The 14,676-nt window shown below is 40.6% G+C and overlaps 1 protein-coding gene across 3 annotated transcripts in view; it reads right to left on the bottom strand.

Annotated features, from left to right (window-relative positions):
• The window catches only part of GRIN2B (glutamate ionotropic receptor NMDA type subunit 2B), a 439,528-nt gene that overhangs the window by 66,976 nt on the left and 357,876 nt on the right, over positions 1 to 14,676 (bottom strand). For all 3 annotated transcript variants that reach the window (XM_016922999.4, XM_528744.7, XM_016923000.4), the window contains 4 exons: positions 6,756 to 6,958; positions 5,795 to 5,966; positions 5,416 to 5,569; positions 2,034 to 2,159 (listed from right to left, as the gene is read on the bottom strand). In XM_016922999.4, the coding sequence (XP_016778488.1) occupies positions 2,034 to 2,159; positions 5,416 to 5,569; positions 5,795 to 5,966; positions 6,756 to 6,958 (655 nt within the window). The remainder of the gene's footprint in view (positions 1 to 2,033; positions 2,160 to 5,415; positions 5,570 to 5,794; positions 5,967 to 6,755; positions 6,959 to 14,676) is intronic.

Below are 14,676 nucleotides of genomic sequence, written 5' to 3' on the forward strand. Positions count from 1 at the left end.
GTGTGAACCCAGGAGGCGGAGCTTGCAGTGAGCTGAGATCACACCACTGCACTCCAGCCTGGGCAACAGAGCAAGACTCTGTCTCAAAAAAAAAAAAAGAATATCAGGAAGGCCAAAGGGGAAGTCATAGAATCCTGGCCTGGCTACCTGCATCAAGGGGAGAAAGGAAGCTGCTTTTGACTTTGATTTCCCCCCACCTAACCTTTGCATAGACAGTGCTTGGGCTTCTGCCCATGTATGTAGTGTGACCTCACTGCAATCTCTATTTGCTGATGGTAAAATCTTGCCTGTTGTCTGAATCTCCATGTAGCCCCTCCACTGCAGAAATGAACATCTGCCCGCACAGTTTTACAACATATTTGCACAGGTCTTATGATGTAATCTGTGATCCTGATAGCATCTGCTCAGCCAAATAAATCATCAGGGACAACTCATGTTGAACCTGATATCTAACTGTGCACACACATCTGTGCGTGTGGACCTTATTTCATGCAACAGATGTGTAACTAAAAAGTTGTTTATAAATCAAAGCTTTATAAATTGTAAAATGCTCTAAGGAGACTTGATATTTAAAGTGGCCCCATGTTGAATTCCTCTGTGAAGACAAACATCCTTCGGTAAAGTGAGTAATTGTAAGCCCTCGCTCTGAGCTTTCTTTGAAAATCTGGATTTTCGGCTCCTGTTATTTTTTCAAGGGAGAGAGGCAATGCACACTGACTTTAGCTCTTGACATTGCCAACCTAAGTATATACTCATGTGATTCCCAGATGTTCCACTTCTCACTGGTGCCACACAGGCTGGGATATAGGCCATGGTTTCTGGATGAAGCACAGGTGGAAGGCCCCTGATTGTACCATGCCATGGAGACACCCCAACTCCCACCTCAGAATACACAAACCAAATTAAAAGGTAGGTCTGCACTTGGAAATACTTCAGTAAAGTGTTGTTTCACAGCTTAGACTGTGAATCCAACAGAAGCATGAGGAAGATTTTATAAAATACTGCTGCCTGAAACCCTATACTCAGAGATTCTTATTAAATTGGTGTAGGGTGGGGCTGGTTATTTTAACATGTAACCAACATAGAGAAACACTATTTTGAAACATACAGTGGTCTAAGCCCCAACCTAGACTTAGTGAATCAGAAAATGAGGTCCAAGCACCTGTGTCTTTTAGATGCCCCATAGATCATTCTTATGTGTAGCCAGGTTTAAGAATCTTTCCTCTTGGAGGTTTAATTCTAGGATAGAGCTCACATTCTGGAATGGAGAAGACTCAGAGAAGGCAGAATATTTCTTAATCCTGGGGTTCTCAGGAAGTTTTAGAGGAGTTATTTACAAGGATCCCATGGTCCCCTTCAGAAATCATGCGAACTTTTAAAAACTGTCATAAATGCCTCAAACACATGGGCAGCCCTCACATCTCTAGGTCTACCTACCCAGGAAATTGGACCATACCCAATAATAGCTATGAGTGAGAATTGGTCTTTCCCATTCATTTTATTTCCAACACCCAACTTTTATACTCTCGGGCAAGGGGGTTGAACCAGGGGCATATGCTTTGGAGATCTGGTACCTCAGTTGTGATCCTTTGGCACTGGGGAACTCAACCAGCCACAACCACCTGCATATATCCTGGGGCAATCCATTTCTTCTTGTTCTTAACATGTGTGTATAATCTGCCTTGTTAGCGGCATCTGTTCCAACAGACTGCCCACAGCCTAAGGTTATCAAAATAGTTTCCTGTGACATGTTTATGCTATACCCATATCTACCAATAGTTTTTCCTCTCCTTTACTTGGGAGTGAAACTAGGCTTGGGGCCAGGCATAAAGCAGACCTATAGATTCAAACTAACATCTTAACTGGGGTATTTCTAAAGAGACGCCAAGCTGGTGACTTAGAAATGTTCACCTGAGGGTTCCTTTTCAGAAATGGATATGCTAGGGAAAATGCAGATAACAAATGAGGAGTCCAGAGATTTGAAAATAAGGAGAAAAAAACTGGGGAAGTGCAGCGGTTCCAGCCGCCCTTACCTCTGCCATCAGCGAGGCACCTGTTATAACCCACAGGGCTGAAGTACTCAAAGACAAAGACAGCCACGGCTGAGACGATGAGCAGCATCACAAACATCATCACCCATACGTCAGCACTGAATGGCTCTGAGGAAGGGAAAAAAGCAGTGCTCAGGGTTAGAACAGTGAGCAAAAGAATTCGAATTAATTCACATATTCATTTCATATTTTAGGGGGTGGGGAACAAACCACAATGTGTTGTCTGCCTTCAGGAAGCCAGGGCCTAGGTTAGATTGTACTGAACCATTTCCTTAAAGGTCAAGGATTGCCTTCCTTCAAATACATGAGAAGGACAGCTTCATGCCCGTGAGCCTTTTAGGTTGTAGAGGCAGTTTCTGCCATTATTGGACCAATATCTGGGTATTTCAGTAAATGGTGCAATTGGAAGAAGCACTAGCTATGAAGTGAGTGAGTTGTATTGGACTGACTCAATTTATGTTCTCATCTACATGGCCACACCATGTAATGGAGGCCTGGAAATGCCTTCTCCAATGCTTCTGAACCTTGCAGACACAGTCTTTCTCAACAGACCTACCTACTATTTTAGAGTTGAATTTGTTCAGGAATAATTATGTACAATAAATAACCAGCCACCTTTTCCCCTTGTATCATTTCTCTTAAACTTCCTAGCCTAGATTCACTTTTTCAACCTACTTTGATGTATTGTATGTTATCAGACATCATTAGGGTATGAGAATATAAGTCAATGTTAAAGTATCCTTCCACGTTAAATATTATTATCTGCAACAGTGGGAATTTAACAAGTGACAAGGGAACATGTCTAAGCTGTAATTCACAAACCAACTACAATCTATCCCCCATTACCAAGTGATAGGGTTGATGGGACAAGACTGGGCAAGGTAGCAAGAACGTTCCACACATGCTTTCTTTAATATCTTTAATCATGTGTGCTGAATCCTTTCCAATTGAGCTAAATATCTCTCTGGCTTGGAGGTGTCCAGAAACTAGATACTATATTCCAGAAGCCATCTCTGTAAAGGCCTATAAAAAGGGACAATCACTATTCTGTCCCATGATACAATGCTCCCTCAATTGTGTCTCAAAATAGTTCTGGCCTTTTTAGCTGTCACAGCACATTGTAAACTCATAACTAAGTGAATTAACATGCTGTTTTCTCCATCTTCCAAATCATTAATAAAGATGAAGTTTAAAAAGGGGAAAAATTGGCTGAAAATTAGAAAATATATTTCTTATCTGAAACCTACTTTGTTATTGAACTCCCAAAGGAATTGTAAAAGCCTGGTCACTTAATCAATTTTTAAAAGATCTTGATAAAGCCCCAGTGCTTAACACACCAACTGTGAAATGCAAAACCGTTCAATGGCAGCTACAGATGCGAGCGTAAGAGGTACAATTCAAAGACTCTCTCCAGAGGTGTGGAGAAAACCTCTGCACACTTGACTCTAATTGATTGCAATTCTACCCTGATTTCCCTTTTGTCTAAGATTGGGGAATAACTGAGTAAAAGCACCACCTCTATGGTCTCTTCCTCCCATTAGGCCCAGGGAAACTTTCTATACACAAAATACATCGTCTGTTTTGGTCTTTACAATTTAGAAACTACTTTTACCACATACTATATATATAATCCTTCTAATGGCCCTTTCATTAGGGATTACCTTATCTATTTTATGGAAGAGTAAACTAGGACTGAGAGGTCAAGGTTCTTTCCAATTCATGCTCAGAAAGTGTCAGGGTCAGCTTACAAACTGAGCCAAAAAGTCTGTGTTTTTTCATTGTATTACATTGCTCTTTGTCCCCCCATGCTGGTTCCTGGGTTAGGGGCTGAACTCTGAAACGGCCTTATTTGTACTAGAACACAGGTTCTGAAGGCTACCATAGCTGGATTTTAATCCTAGAGCTGCCAGTTATCAGCTAAGAGACGGCTGGAAAATGGCTTAATAGGTCTAAGATTCAGTTTCCTAAGCTATAAAATGGGTATAATAACATTTTATGAGTTAATATAACCAAAGGATGTACAATGATGCCTGGCACATTATATAGTAGGTGCTCAATAAATGTTGGCTTCTCTTATCCCTATAACTAACTGCTCCTCCTCTGAATACAGACGTAAACACACCCTGCCTGATATTTCTATGCTATTCCAGGGATATATTAATGTACCACTGGCTCTGCCAGTTCAGAAGTTAAGGTAGTGCTATACTGACAAGGTTAGAATTAGAATGTGGTTTTGTTTATATCTCTTAATGTTCCAACTATCCTTGCACAGCAAAAAAAAAAAAAAAAGCAAATAAAATATGTATAGAAGCTATGAGAATTACTGGATACAGTGTGTACTATCTAATCACATTTCACATAAAATTGGCAAGGCTGGAATTTGCTTCACTCTGAGTAAGAAGATTAGCTAAGAAATTTGAGTAATTTATAGAAAAATTCTATGGAGCCTATAACTCCACTTTGCAATGCATTAATTGAATTAATTCCCTATGGTTAGAGCTTAAAGAAATGTTAGTCACTGTCTACTGTAATAGCCCCATTTAAAAAATGTTGATGTGCCTTAGAGAGACGGTGACTCGTCCAGGGGCTTACAGCTTGTTTATGCCAAACCCAGTCTCCTTTCTGCTAGCCCAGTGTTCTGTTTTCAAGGTGGCGTTTTATTTTCCAACCCCTCATTCCATGGCCCCTGCAAAAAATATGGGGTATGAGCTCACAAAAGACCTCATCTAATTGAAATCTTGGCCTCATCTCACCCAGTCTTATATCACGTCTGAGATTTTTGACATTTAAGTGATGCTGGAGAGAATGGTATGGGGAGGGGTGCGGTGGGGTGGGAGGAAGAATCAGATCAGCTCTATCTGGCAAAGCCTCAGAAAATTTGCGTGGAAACAAAAAACCTTTTTTGGTAGCTCTGAGCGCAATTCTTGCAGATAATTAAAAATAAATAGATATTTCAATGATATCCAGAATTAGAAATTATTATGGCAAGAAGCAGTCTCAGAGATCAGCCTGGTTGAAATGACTTCTATGGATGAGGAAACCAAGTCCCCAGATAGAGCAAATTTGCTCAAGGTCACATGCTGACTAAATGGCAGGAATGGGACTACAGTAAGCCCTCTGAGGACCAGCCCAGTACTACTTTCTTAGATGGCATTATGCTTTCCTATTTTTCTGGGTGTTCATCAGCTTTCATGTTTGAGAGTAATTGATTTTGAAGTCCCCTAAGTGAAGTCCCTGGCTGAGTTGAGCTCCTAGCAAACCACCTTCTAGGTGGAAGAGCCTGGCCATGTGCTCCTTCTTTTTTCCTTATTTCACTTCCCCATCCATACGTCCATTTCCTTCCACCAGCAAACCCATCATTTACCTAAGAAGGCAGAAGGTGAGACAGTCCCATTGCTGCGTGACACCATGACACTGATGCCTGTCTCTATGAAGGGCACAGAGAAGTCGACCACCTCCGATCGTTCCTCATTGATGGTGAGTGAGCCCACTGCCATGTAGGCCCTCTTCATGACCACCTAAAAGAAAGGCGCGATGCTCCAATTAAAACATTCAGGAGGGCAAGGGACCACCACAAGGAAAATACAGCCTAGCAGTGGTTTTCTTTGTATAGTGGGAACAATACATCTTATTTGCCATTTTATATTTTCTGAAATGCATAAAGTGAGCATGTTTTAAACTTATATTTAGAAGAAGGAAAATAAATGAAAATGGAAATGGAAACAGCCCTTGTGGACACTCACCTCTCCAATCATACCATTCCAGGTTCCATTGATTTTCTTCCCATGCTTGCCATTGGTAACCAGGTAAAGGTCATAGGTGAACTTCACAGATTTAGAAATTTTCTTAAGGATGTCGATACAGAACCCCTTGCAGCATTTTTTGATGTAACCCGGCTCCTCGTCTGTTTTATTCCTAGCCAATTAAAGAAACAAAAACAAACAAACAAAAAAGGCTTTGTACAAAAAGCCAACATTTATTACCCTTTGCCATTAAAAAACCTCCAATCCCAAAGCAGGCCCCCTTCACAGCTCAGCACAATTTATACTAGACTCGAGTGAAGAAATAAAGCAGGCAACAGACCTGCAATATTCTCATTATCTTGTCATATTGAGATATGTTTCCTCTTAATTTTAATTCTCCTTTGAAGTACAAAAAAATAAGAAAAGGGTGCATATTTGAAGGCTTCAGTTCAATGAATTTTCAGACTGAACTCTTATTAATCAGCACCCGGATCCAGATACAGAAAAGTTACCAGTACCAGAGAGGCCTCTTGTTTCCCACTCTAGGCACTCCACACCAAGGAGAACCATTATCCTGACTTTTAAAAGCATAGATTAGTTTTATATTTTTCAAAAAATGGTTCTAAATCTCAAGATTCTGGGACATGCTGGCCCAAGAAAACATATTTGAACACCAGAAGTAAACTTAAATATCCATAAACTTGAGGTCCTAATCATTAAGGCCAAGCAAGACCGAAGAAACTTTAGCATGGGAAGTTGGCCATCATTTTCCCAGGTCACCAGCTGGACAGAACGAGACATCAGACCAGAGGGCTGCCAGTAATCCCACAGCTCAAAAGCAACTAGAAATCAGACACAGTGCCCAATTCTCATGCCTCAGGTCTCAGGCCAGCCAAGTGCTAACAGGTGCATCAAAGCTGACTCTCCCATGCCACCCAAAGTCATTGAGAGGATGCCATACTCAGTGACTATGCGTTTTTGGCAGGGGACTGTGTTCCTCATGCAGGTTCCACTCAGAGGGTCCACACTTTCCACAATTACAAATGGTGCCTCCTCCAGGGTCACAATGCTCAGATGGTCATCCTCCTGCTCTTCAGTCTCTGGACACATTCGGGGCCACACATAGTACTTCATCTGCAGGGACTTGTCTTTCCACTTCCCCACCTGCACAAGGATGAACACAAGAATCAGAAACCACTGGCCACAACATAACAAACAGCCTGTCCCAGTATTGTCTGAACAATCCCAGGAAGCAGATGAACAAAAGCCAACAAGTGCCAACACTGTACATACTAGAGATAGGAATACTTTTTAAATCATGTGCCCCAAATGAGACTACTGTGTCCAAATGTAAGAAAGGCAATACATTCATTTATCACTCACTTACCAAACATTAAATGAGAACCTACTATGTGCTGGCACCCTGTTAAGACCCATGGCTCAAAGAAGCATCATTCTATCCTTCATGAAGCTCACAGTGAGTGGAGTCAGATATGTAAACAAATATCTTGCAGCACTGTGTAGTAAGTGCTGTGAGGATGCTGGAGTTCCCGCATTATGTGTGGCTGCCAGTTTTTTCTATTTAACCGTAACAAGGAGAATGATGGTGAGAGCAGCAGATAGCTTTGGAAAGGTCAACAGAACAATGGGAGCAAATGAGCCAAAATGATGTGTTTTGGCTGTAGAAGAGATCCAGTGGGGAGAGCTAGGTGGATCTAAACTGGAATAAAATTACAAATTGGGATTAAAGAATACTAACACTATTTGGGAAGGGAGCACAGTTAGGCTGGGGATGAACATGGGTCAATGCAGATGTGCACCTCCTGGGCTGGGTGGAAGCCCTGGGATGAATCAGATATGTCTCTCTGTGAGCCACCACCTATGGCCACACAGGCTGAGTGCCCCAACACCATGGAGCACCATCCACATGGGCTCCAATGTGAAAGGCCAGTGTCCCTGAATCATGAACATGGCGGCCTGCTGGCAACCATCCTGAGAAATGTATGGGTTCCATTATTTTTCAGAAGAGCCACTCATTCCTATTTATAAGGGAATCAACATGGCTTTGTTGGGGGGTTCTCATTCTCTCTGTCTCATTGAGTTTAATGGAGAAAGAGGGAACACTTGCTTATTTTCTATAACTGAGCATCTTCAATTATCTTAAGGAATTATGGATTGCAAGCACCTGCATTTTCTCAATCTATGATTTCCTCCATGCAGCAATGCAAATTAGTAGAACAGGTGAGGCACCAGGAACTACAGCACCACTTGATTTATTAACTACAGAAATCATTAAGAAGCAACAAGTTGGTAGGACTTCATAAATTTTCAAGCAAATCGGCTTGGATTTCCATATTAATGCAAAACCCAGACTCCCTCCTTCTTGGTTTCTTTGTCCAGTAGCCTGCATAGCCACTGCCCTTGTGTTACTGCATCATTATAATGCAGGCAGTGGCTTGGTGGCATAGGCTATCTTATTTGGTACCTACACAGTCCTTGTTTGGCTGATGCTGGTTGGTTTTCTTTCAAGGGTATAAATGATGTTTTGCTTCTATGTTCAGAATCATGCACTGAACCAAACGTTTGCTTTCCTTCATGTGTATAGGCTTCTCTGAACTGTTGATCCTGATTTTAGAACAAGTCTGTTTTTTCTCATATTGCTAAGACTACTTATTTCTAAAACAGAAATTTCCAAATGGCTCTCCAGCCAGTGGAGACACTAATGTCCTCTGCCAGTTGGGCCAGGTAGGAATTGGGAGAGGAGAGACTCAGTCCTGGGGGTCCAGGACATTGGTCACCCCCTCCCCAAATAGGCCTATTTACCCTAGTGGCCAAACTGGTTTATATTCTGCACCTTCAATAATGTGTAAAAGGTTGAGAAGCCCTAAAGTACTTACTTATTTATTTATTTCCTATCATCTTCCCTCAACAGTCCCTTTTGATTTTTTTTCTCTTAAATCCAAATTTATTCTTTTCCGTCTTTATTGCTATTAGCCTAGCCTATTATAGCCCAGCGGCCCATTCTGACATTATTGCAGGAAATTTCAAACCTCACTAAGGGTCCCCCCAGAGTCCATTGTGGACACTGCTGCCAGATGGCTTTCTTAAAACACAATTTTGTCATATAATCCTGATTCAAAAATTTCAACAATCTCTCACTGTCCTCAGAATGGTGCCCAAATTTCTCACCTAGATAGTCAAGGTCTGTACATTGAGTCTAGCCTACCTTGATACAGTTAACTTCACTATTTTACATCATGAATCCTTAGTTCAACTTGGAAAAGGAAGTTGTTGGTATTAAGAGCTAACATGGATTAATCAGGAACACTTTGCAACAAACTAGCTGCATTTTCTTTTCTAATAGACTTACTATATCTGTGGGAAAAAATGCTACAGACATAACATTTTGGCAGAGTTTCTCAGATACTATTGTGAACAATAAGGATATTGCACACTTTGATAGATTTGAAAGGAGTTTAAAATCTGTACCCAAAAAGGAAAAAAAAGAGATTGTTTAATGAATGACTGCCAACATAGAAAAAAGTCACTAGTGTCATATCAGGGGGCTCTGTTCTTAGAAGCGGCCTGGGTAGTCTTTTAGAAAACAAAATACAAGTCATGCTTACAAAATTGCAGACAACAGAAAACTAGATAGGAGGAAAGATAAACTGCATTGCAGAATCAAGTTTGGAGGAGATATGAATTAGTTGGAATGATGAACTGAACCAAACTGAATGAAATGTAACAGTATTTGTACTCAAAATCTAGCATTTTGATGTTTTAAAAAGCAATTGCACAGTATCAAAAATGAGATATTTCAATCAGCAGTCTACAAAAGCTATTGCAATAACAATGGTATATTTATAGACATACATCATCTAGCATATGGGGTGAAGGGAAGGTACGAATGATCCTACCTTGCTCTGTGTTCATCACACCACAGCTGGAAAACTGGGTTCTGATCCTATAATTCTATAATCTACTGATTTTTATTAAATATATCATTCTCATTTCCCCAACAGTAGTTTGTTCACGCAGTTCCCTCTATCACACCCTTTCCCAACGTCTACCAAGTTAGCTGGGTAATATCCTTACTTCAAGTCCATTCATTTCAACCACCAACCACTGCACACCGATTCTGTGCCAGGCACTGGGCTATGTGCTAGAGGTAACAATACCAGGTAGCATTTATTGAGGGTATAGATGTGCTAGGCACTGACCATATCTAGTAATCTCATTATATCACAGTGAGCCTGTGAGATTGAAGCTCACATTTAATGTTTCATTTTACAGATGGCTACAGAGGGGTTTGATGACTTGCCCAAGCTCCCACGGTAAGTGACTTGAAGCTGAGCAGTCTGACTCCAGAGCTTGGACTCCTACCCACCACTCTGCACTGCTTCTCTGACAATGAAGGAGTAAGACATGTTCCTTTTCCTCCAAGGACAGTCTAGAGGGAAAAGACACTATCCATCGACAATAATAGGCTTTGGTAATTACTCTAATATCCACTATCCATTGACAAGTTAGGCTTTGGTAATTACTGTAATAAAAGATATAAATAAAGTACTCCGGCATTCAGAGTAGAAGTGATGTTTTCTAAAAGAATCAGAAGAAATCTCATAGAGACCCTCATTTTGAGCTGTGGCTTGAAACGTAAATGATAGCTGAGGAGGTAAGAGTTATTTATCTGCCAAGGAAAGGGCAAGAGTGAGGGAACAGAGTGGTGCAGAGGCTAAATGAAAATGGCTTATTTTTCACACCTGTAAGGTCTGAGGCATGGGGAGCAATTGTCTAGCACAGTTCTCTTCCTTACGGGCCTGCTCACTGTAGCCGGATGATCACTGCCAATCTTGAGAGCTGACTGGATTGTGCTCATCTCTTCCCAACTCCTTGTTCAAGGGTGTCAGGCTGGTAGCTTGAAACTGGCATGGGCACCGTGAAGTTGGCAAACACTATCAATCAGGCTCCCTCTGTCCAGCCCCGGCCCCTGTTGTTAAACGTCTACCAGCTCACCACTGCCCAGAACCCAATCATTCATCATTTCATGCTATCTACCACCTTCTTTAATGATTTTTTAAATGTTCCAAGTGATTGTCTTAATTGAAATAATTCTAAACATGTCTCTGAGTATTTCTGAGACTGTAAACACATTTCTAAAACACTGTGAGCCTCAGTTTCTGCATCTGTAAAAATAGGTGTGTGGCATTCTGAGGTGCCTTCCACATAATTTCATGATCATAATTTCTTTAGGACAGGGGCTCTCTACATCCTACAAATTAAAGCCCGATGAAGAGGTGCTTTTAGAGGTTACTTTTTGAAGGGGTGGCAGTATCTGATTTGTTTCTACAAAATACGAGCTTGCCTTAAAGTCGTTATTTTTTTTTTTCGTTTCTTCAAGGAAACAAAAAAAAAAAAAATAAGAAGGAAAGTTAAATTCCTTGAGTACTGAAAGGTGAAACTTTTTTGAAAAAAAAAAATCTGAATATCAGATTCCCAATTCCAACAAACAGGGTTCATGTTAAAGAACATGTTTAGATAGTCACTGCCAATTCTTTATGGAGCAAAGGCAGGTTACAAATGAGTAAACAACTAAAATTAACAAAAAAGGAAACAAAAATTATGTAGAAGAACAAGGTGTATTTCAAGCAATCTTTCTCTCAAGGGGGAGAAAGTATGGTGAAAAATATAAAGGGAAAAGTTTGAAAGAGCAATGAAAAATAGTAAATAGAGAAAGAGAAGCCGGAGACACCAAGCAAACATCTTGAAAGTGCATCCAGGATGTCCGAAGTGGTGTGAGTCTACAATCCTGGAAGTGCAGACAGCGGTCGAACATGAGGCTAACAGGAGATATTTCAGAGACAATGTAGCGAGAAGAACTGAATGAAGAATTTATGCTTGAGATTAAAATACGATCAGGAAAATAAAAAACCTTAAGAAATAATGAAGAAAATGACTGTAAAGCACTCAGAATTCCTTTGAGGTAACTAAACAAACATCATTACCACAAGCACATTTCACAACATCTGTCTACAAAAAATTCAGTTATCTGCCATTCTAACATTTAAAAAGATCTCTTGAGGACCAAAATCATCTTTCTCAAGAGAAAAAAAAAATTTGCCTAGTTTTTTTTTTTTTTTTTTTTTTTCAGAAAAACAGTGATGTTTTAGAGTTTCTGATTTGGTTCTCTTGGTACAGGCTGAACACCTGAATAGCTGGGAATTTCTCCTCGGAAGGAAGTCTACCTTACAAACCTGTGGTACCTTCGAGTGGACTTGGCTCATAAGGCTTCCCTTAGGAAAATTCTAGGGAACTAATCTGTAATGCTTTTAGACTTCAAAGTCTTCCTTCTGCTAACAGATTCCTCCATTACTGCCAGTGAAATTGGCACCAATTAGCACCCTGACAAGGCCACACATTAAAAAGACCACAGAGACTGTGTTCCTCTCTGAAAGCCCCCACGTTTGTCCCTCCACCATGAACAGTTGATGTGAGCAGAAGGGCGAATGTGTCATTGTGAAGAAGGGAGAGGGGACCAGGGCAGGGTATTGAGGCCGCTGCAGTCCTTGCACAGATTAGCAAAGGACATCGGTCTCCTCGGGCTGCCTCTCTTGTCTGCATAGAAAGTCGTTTTTTAAGATTCTGGAAAAAAACACTTATTAGAGCCTCTTTAGGCGTCAAAGGTTATTTTTCAAAAATCAAAGCATTTTTGTTTTTTGCTTGAGATGACATCTGGATGTAACATGAAACACTTGCAGCTTATTTTAAGCCTTCATCTGACTTTTAAAATGTGAAACTTAAAGCTACATGCTATTTCCCTGAGCAAGCTAAAGGAAGAGGCAGAGTCTCTGCAAGGCAGCCTAAATTCTGCATCCCATTCTGTCCTGCAGCCCCGGGGCAGGCCTCAGACTCTGAATAGAGCAGAAATCCGAGGACAGGAGGACACCCTCACTTCCCCACCCCCAAAGCTATACATCTTAACTCAACTCTGAGGATTTTTAATGTTTGAGTATATGATAATACTTCATTTTGCTCAATCTTTGTTTTTCTCTATTTACCTATCTTTAGTTTGTTTTCTGCTACTATAAAAAAAAAATCACACAGACTGGGTAATTTTTTTTTTTTTTTAAATGTATCCCTCACACTTCTAGAGGCTGGGAAGTCCAATATAAAGGTGCTGGCATCTGGCAAGGGCCTTCTTGCTGCATCATCCCATGCTGAAGGCAGAAGGGCAGGAGAGTATGTGTGTGAGAGAGAGCAGGAGAGAGCCAAGCTCACTTTTATAACAAATTCACTCTCTCAATAACCAACCCACTACTTTGATAATGTCATTCATTCACTCATGAGGGCAGAGCCTCAGGACCTAATTGCCTCTAAAAGGTCCCACCTCTCAACAACGTTGCATTGAAGATTAAGTTTCCAACTTAATGAACTTTGGGGGACACATTCAAACTACAGCACTACCTCTCCCCCTCATTTCTTTGTAACCAAGTGAACATTCTAACACTGTATGGCCCTGCATTATCTGTATCCATTCAAAATACATCTACATATATACAAAGAAGGGGATTTGTGTGACTTGGTATGTATGTGTGTTTCCTAAATCAAATCATAACACACACATTTCTCTACCACTTACTTTTCCCACTTCAGTGTGGAATTTCTTCCAACAGTAGATCTAACTTCTTTTAAGAACTGCATAGTAGCCTATAATAATGAATGTGCCTTGATTTACTCAAGCATAGCCCTACTGATATTTATGATATTTCCAAAAAATTAACCAGAAGACATAATACATATCTTGGTATTTCTAAGGCATCAATTCCCAGAAATGAAAAGGCGGAACAAAAGGATATGTATGTTTTTAAATGTTCTCAATGGTGCCAGAATACAACAGTTTGGAACAATTGAAATTCCTATCAGCAAAGCACAAGAGCGCATCCTGCTCACACTCTCACCAGCACTAAGTTTTTATCACTACTAAATGCTTGCCAATCTGAGGAATGAAACACGATATCTTCCTGCTCTAATTTTCATCTCCTTGCCTCACAGTGAGCGCAAGCACCTTTCCACATCTCTTAGCCATTTAAATTTTCCTCTTTTACCATCTAGTCACATCTTTTATCCATTTTCTATTGAGTTGTTTGTCTTTCTTATCCATTCATAGAGAAGAGCTCCTGGTGTAGTATGATAGTAACCCTTCATCTCTCAGGTATGCTTGAAATATTGTTCCCACTCTGAGATTTGTCTTCTGACTGGTCTTTTTTTCTGTGCACAAAATTTTACTGTTTTTCTTTTGCAGTAAAACATAATATGTCTTTTTAAATGGAGGGTTGGTTTCCTATCTAACTTGTAAAACAATCTACCCCACTCCCAGAGTGTTCTTCTTTGGTATTAGTATACTTTTGCATGTAGCTTTTCCTATACTACATGTGGCAGAGATGCCGTTTTGCTTTCTGTTGTTGCACATGACCTTCCCTTGCCTGCAGGTCTGTCCCCTTTCCAAGTTTCAGGAATGTTCTGCATTCTCCTTGGCCCTCCTCAGACCTCTCCACTGCCATGATACTGTCCCTGATCACCCCAGCCCAGAGAAAGAGCTTTCTTATTTGATCTCCTGTAATAATTTTGTGGGTCAACCTCTCCCTTTGGCTATCATATTAAAATGTTAGCTGTATTTCAAAATTCATATCTCTGAACTGGTCCTTAAGCCCTTCGAGGGCAGGGACTATATTAGATTGCCTTTTTTTTGTCCCTTGTACTGGCATGAATAACAACTATGTTCTCGGTAAATTATTGACTGATGTCACTGCACACCCTCCACAAAGCCTCCACTAGATCTCCCTCCAGTGTTCTTTCTTCCATGAAAAGGATGTAAGATGTAA

Source organism: Pan troglodytes, chromosome 10 (genome assembly GCF_028858775.2).
Source record: "Pan troglodytes isolate AG18354 chromosome 10, NHGRI_mPanTro3-v2.0_pri, whole genome shotgun sequence".
NCBI lineage: Eukaryota > Metazoa > Chordata > Mammalia > Primates > Hominidae > Pan > Pan troglodytes.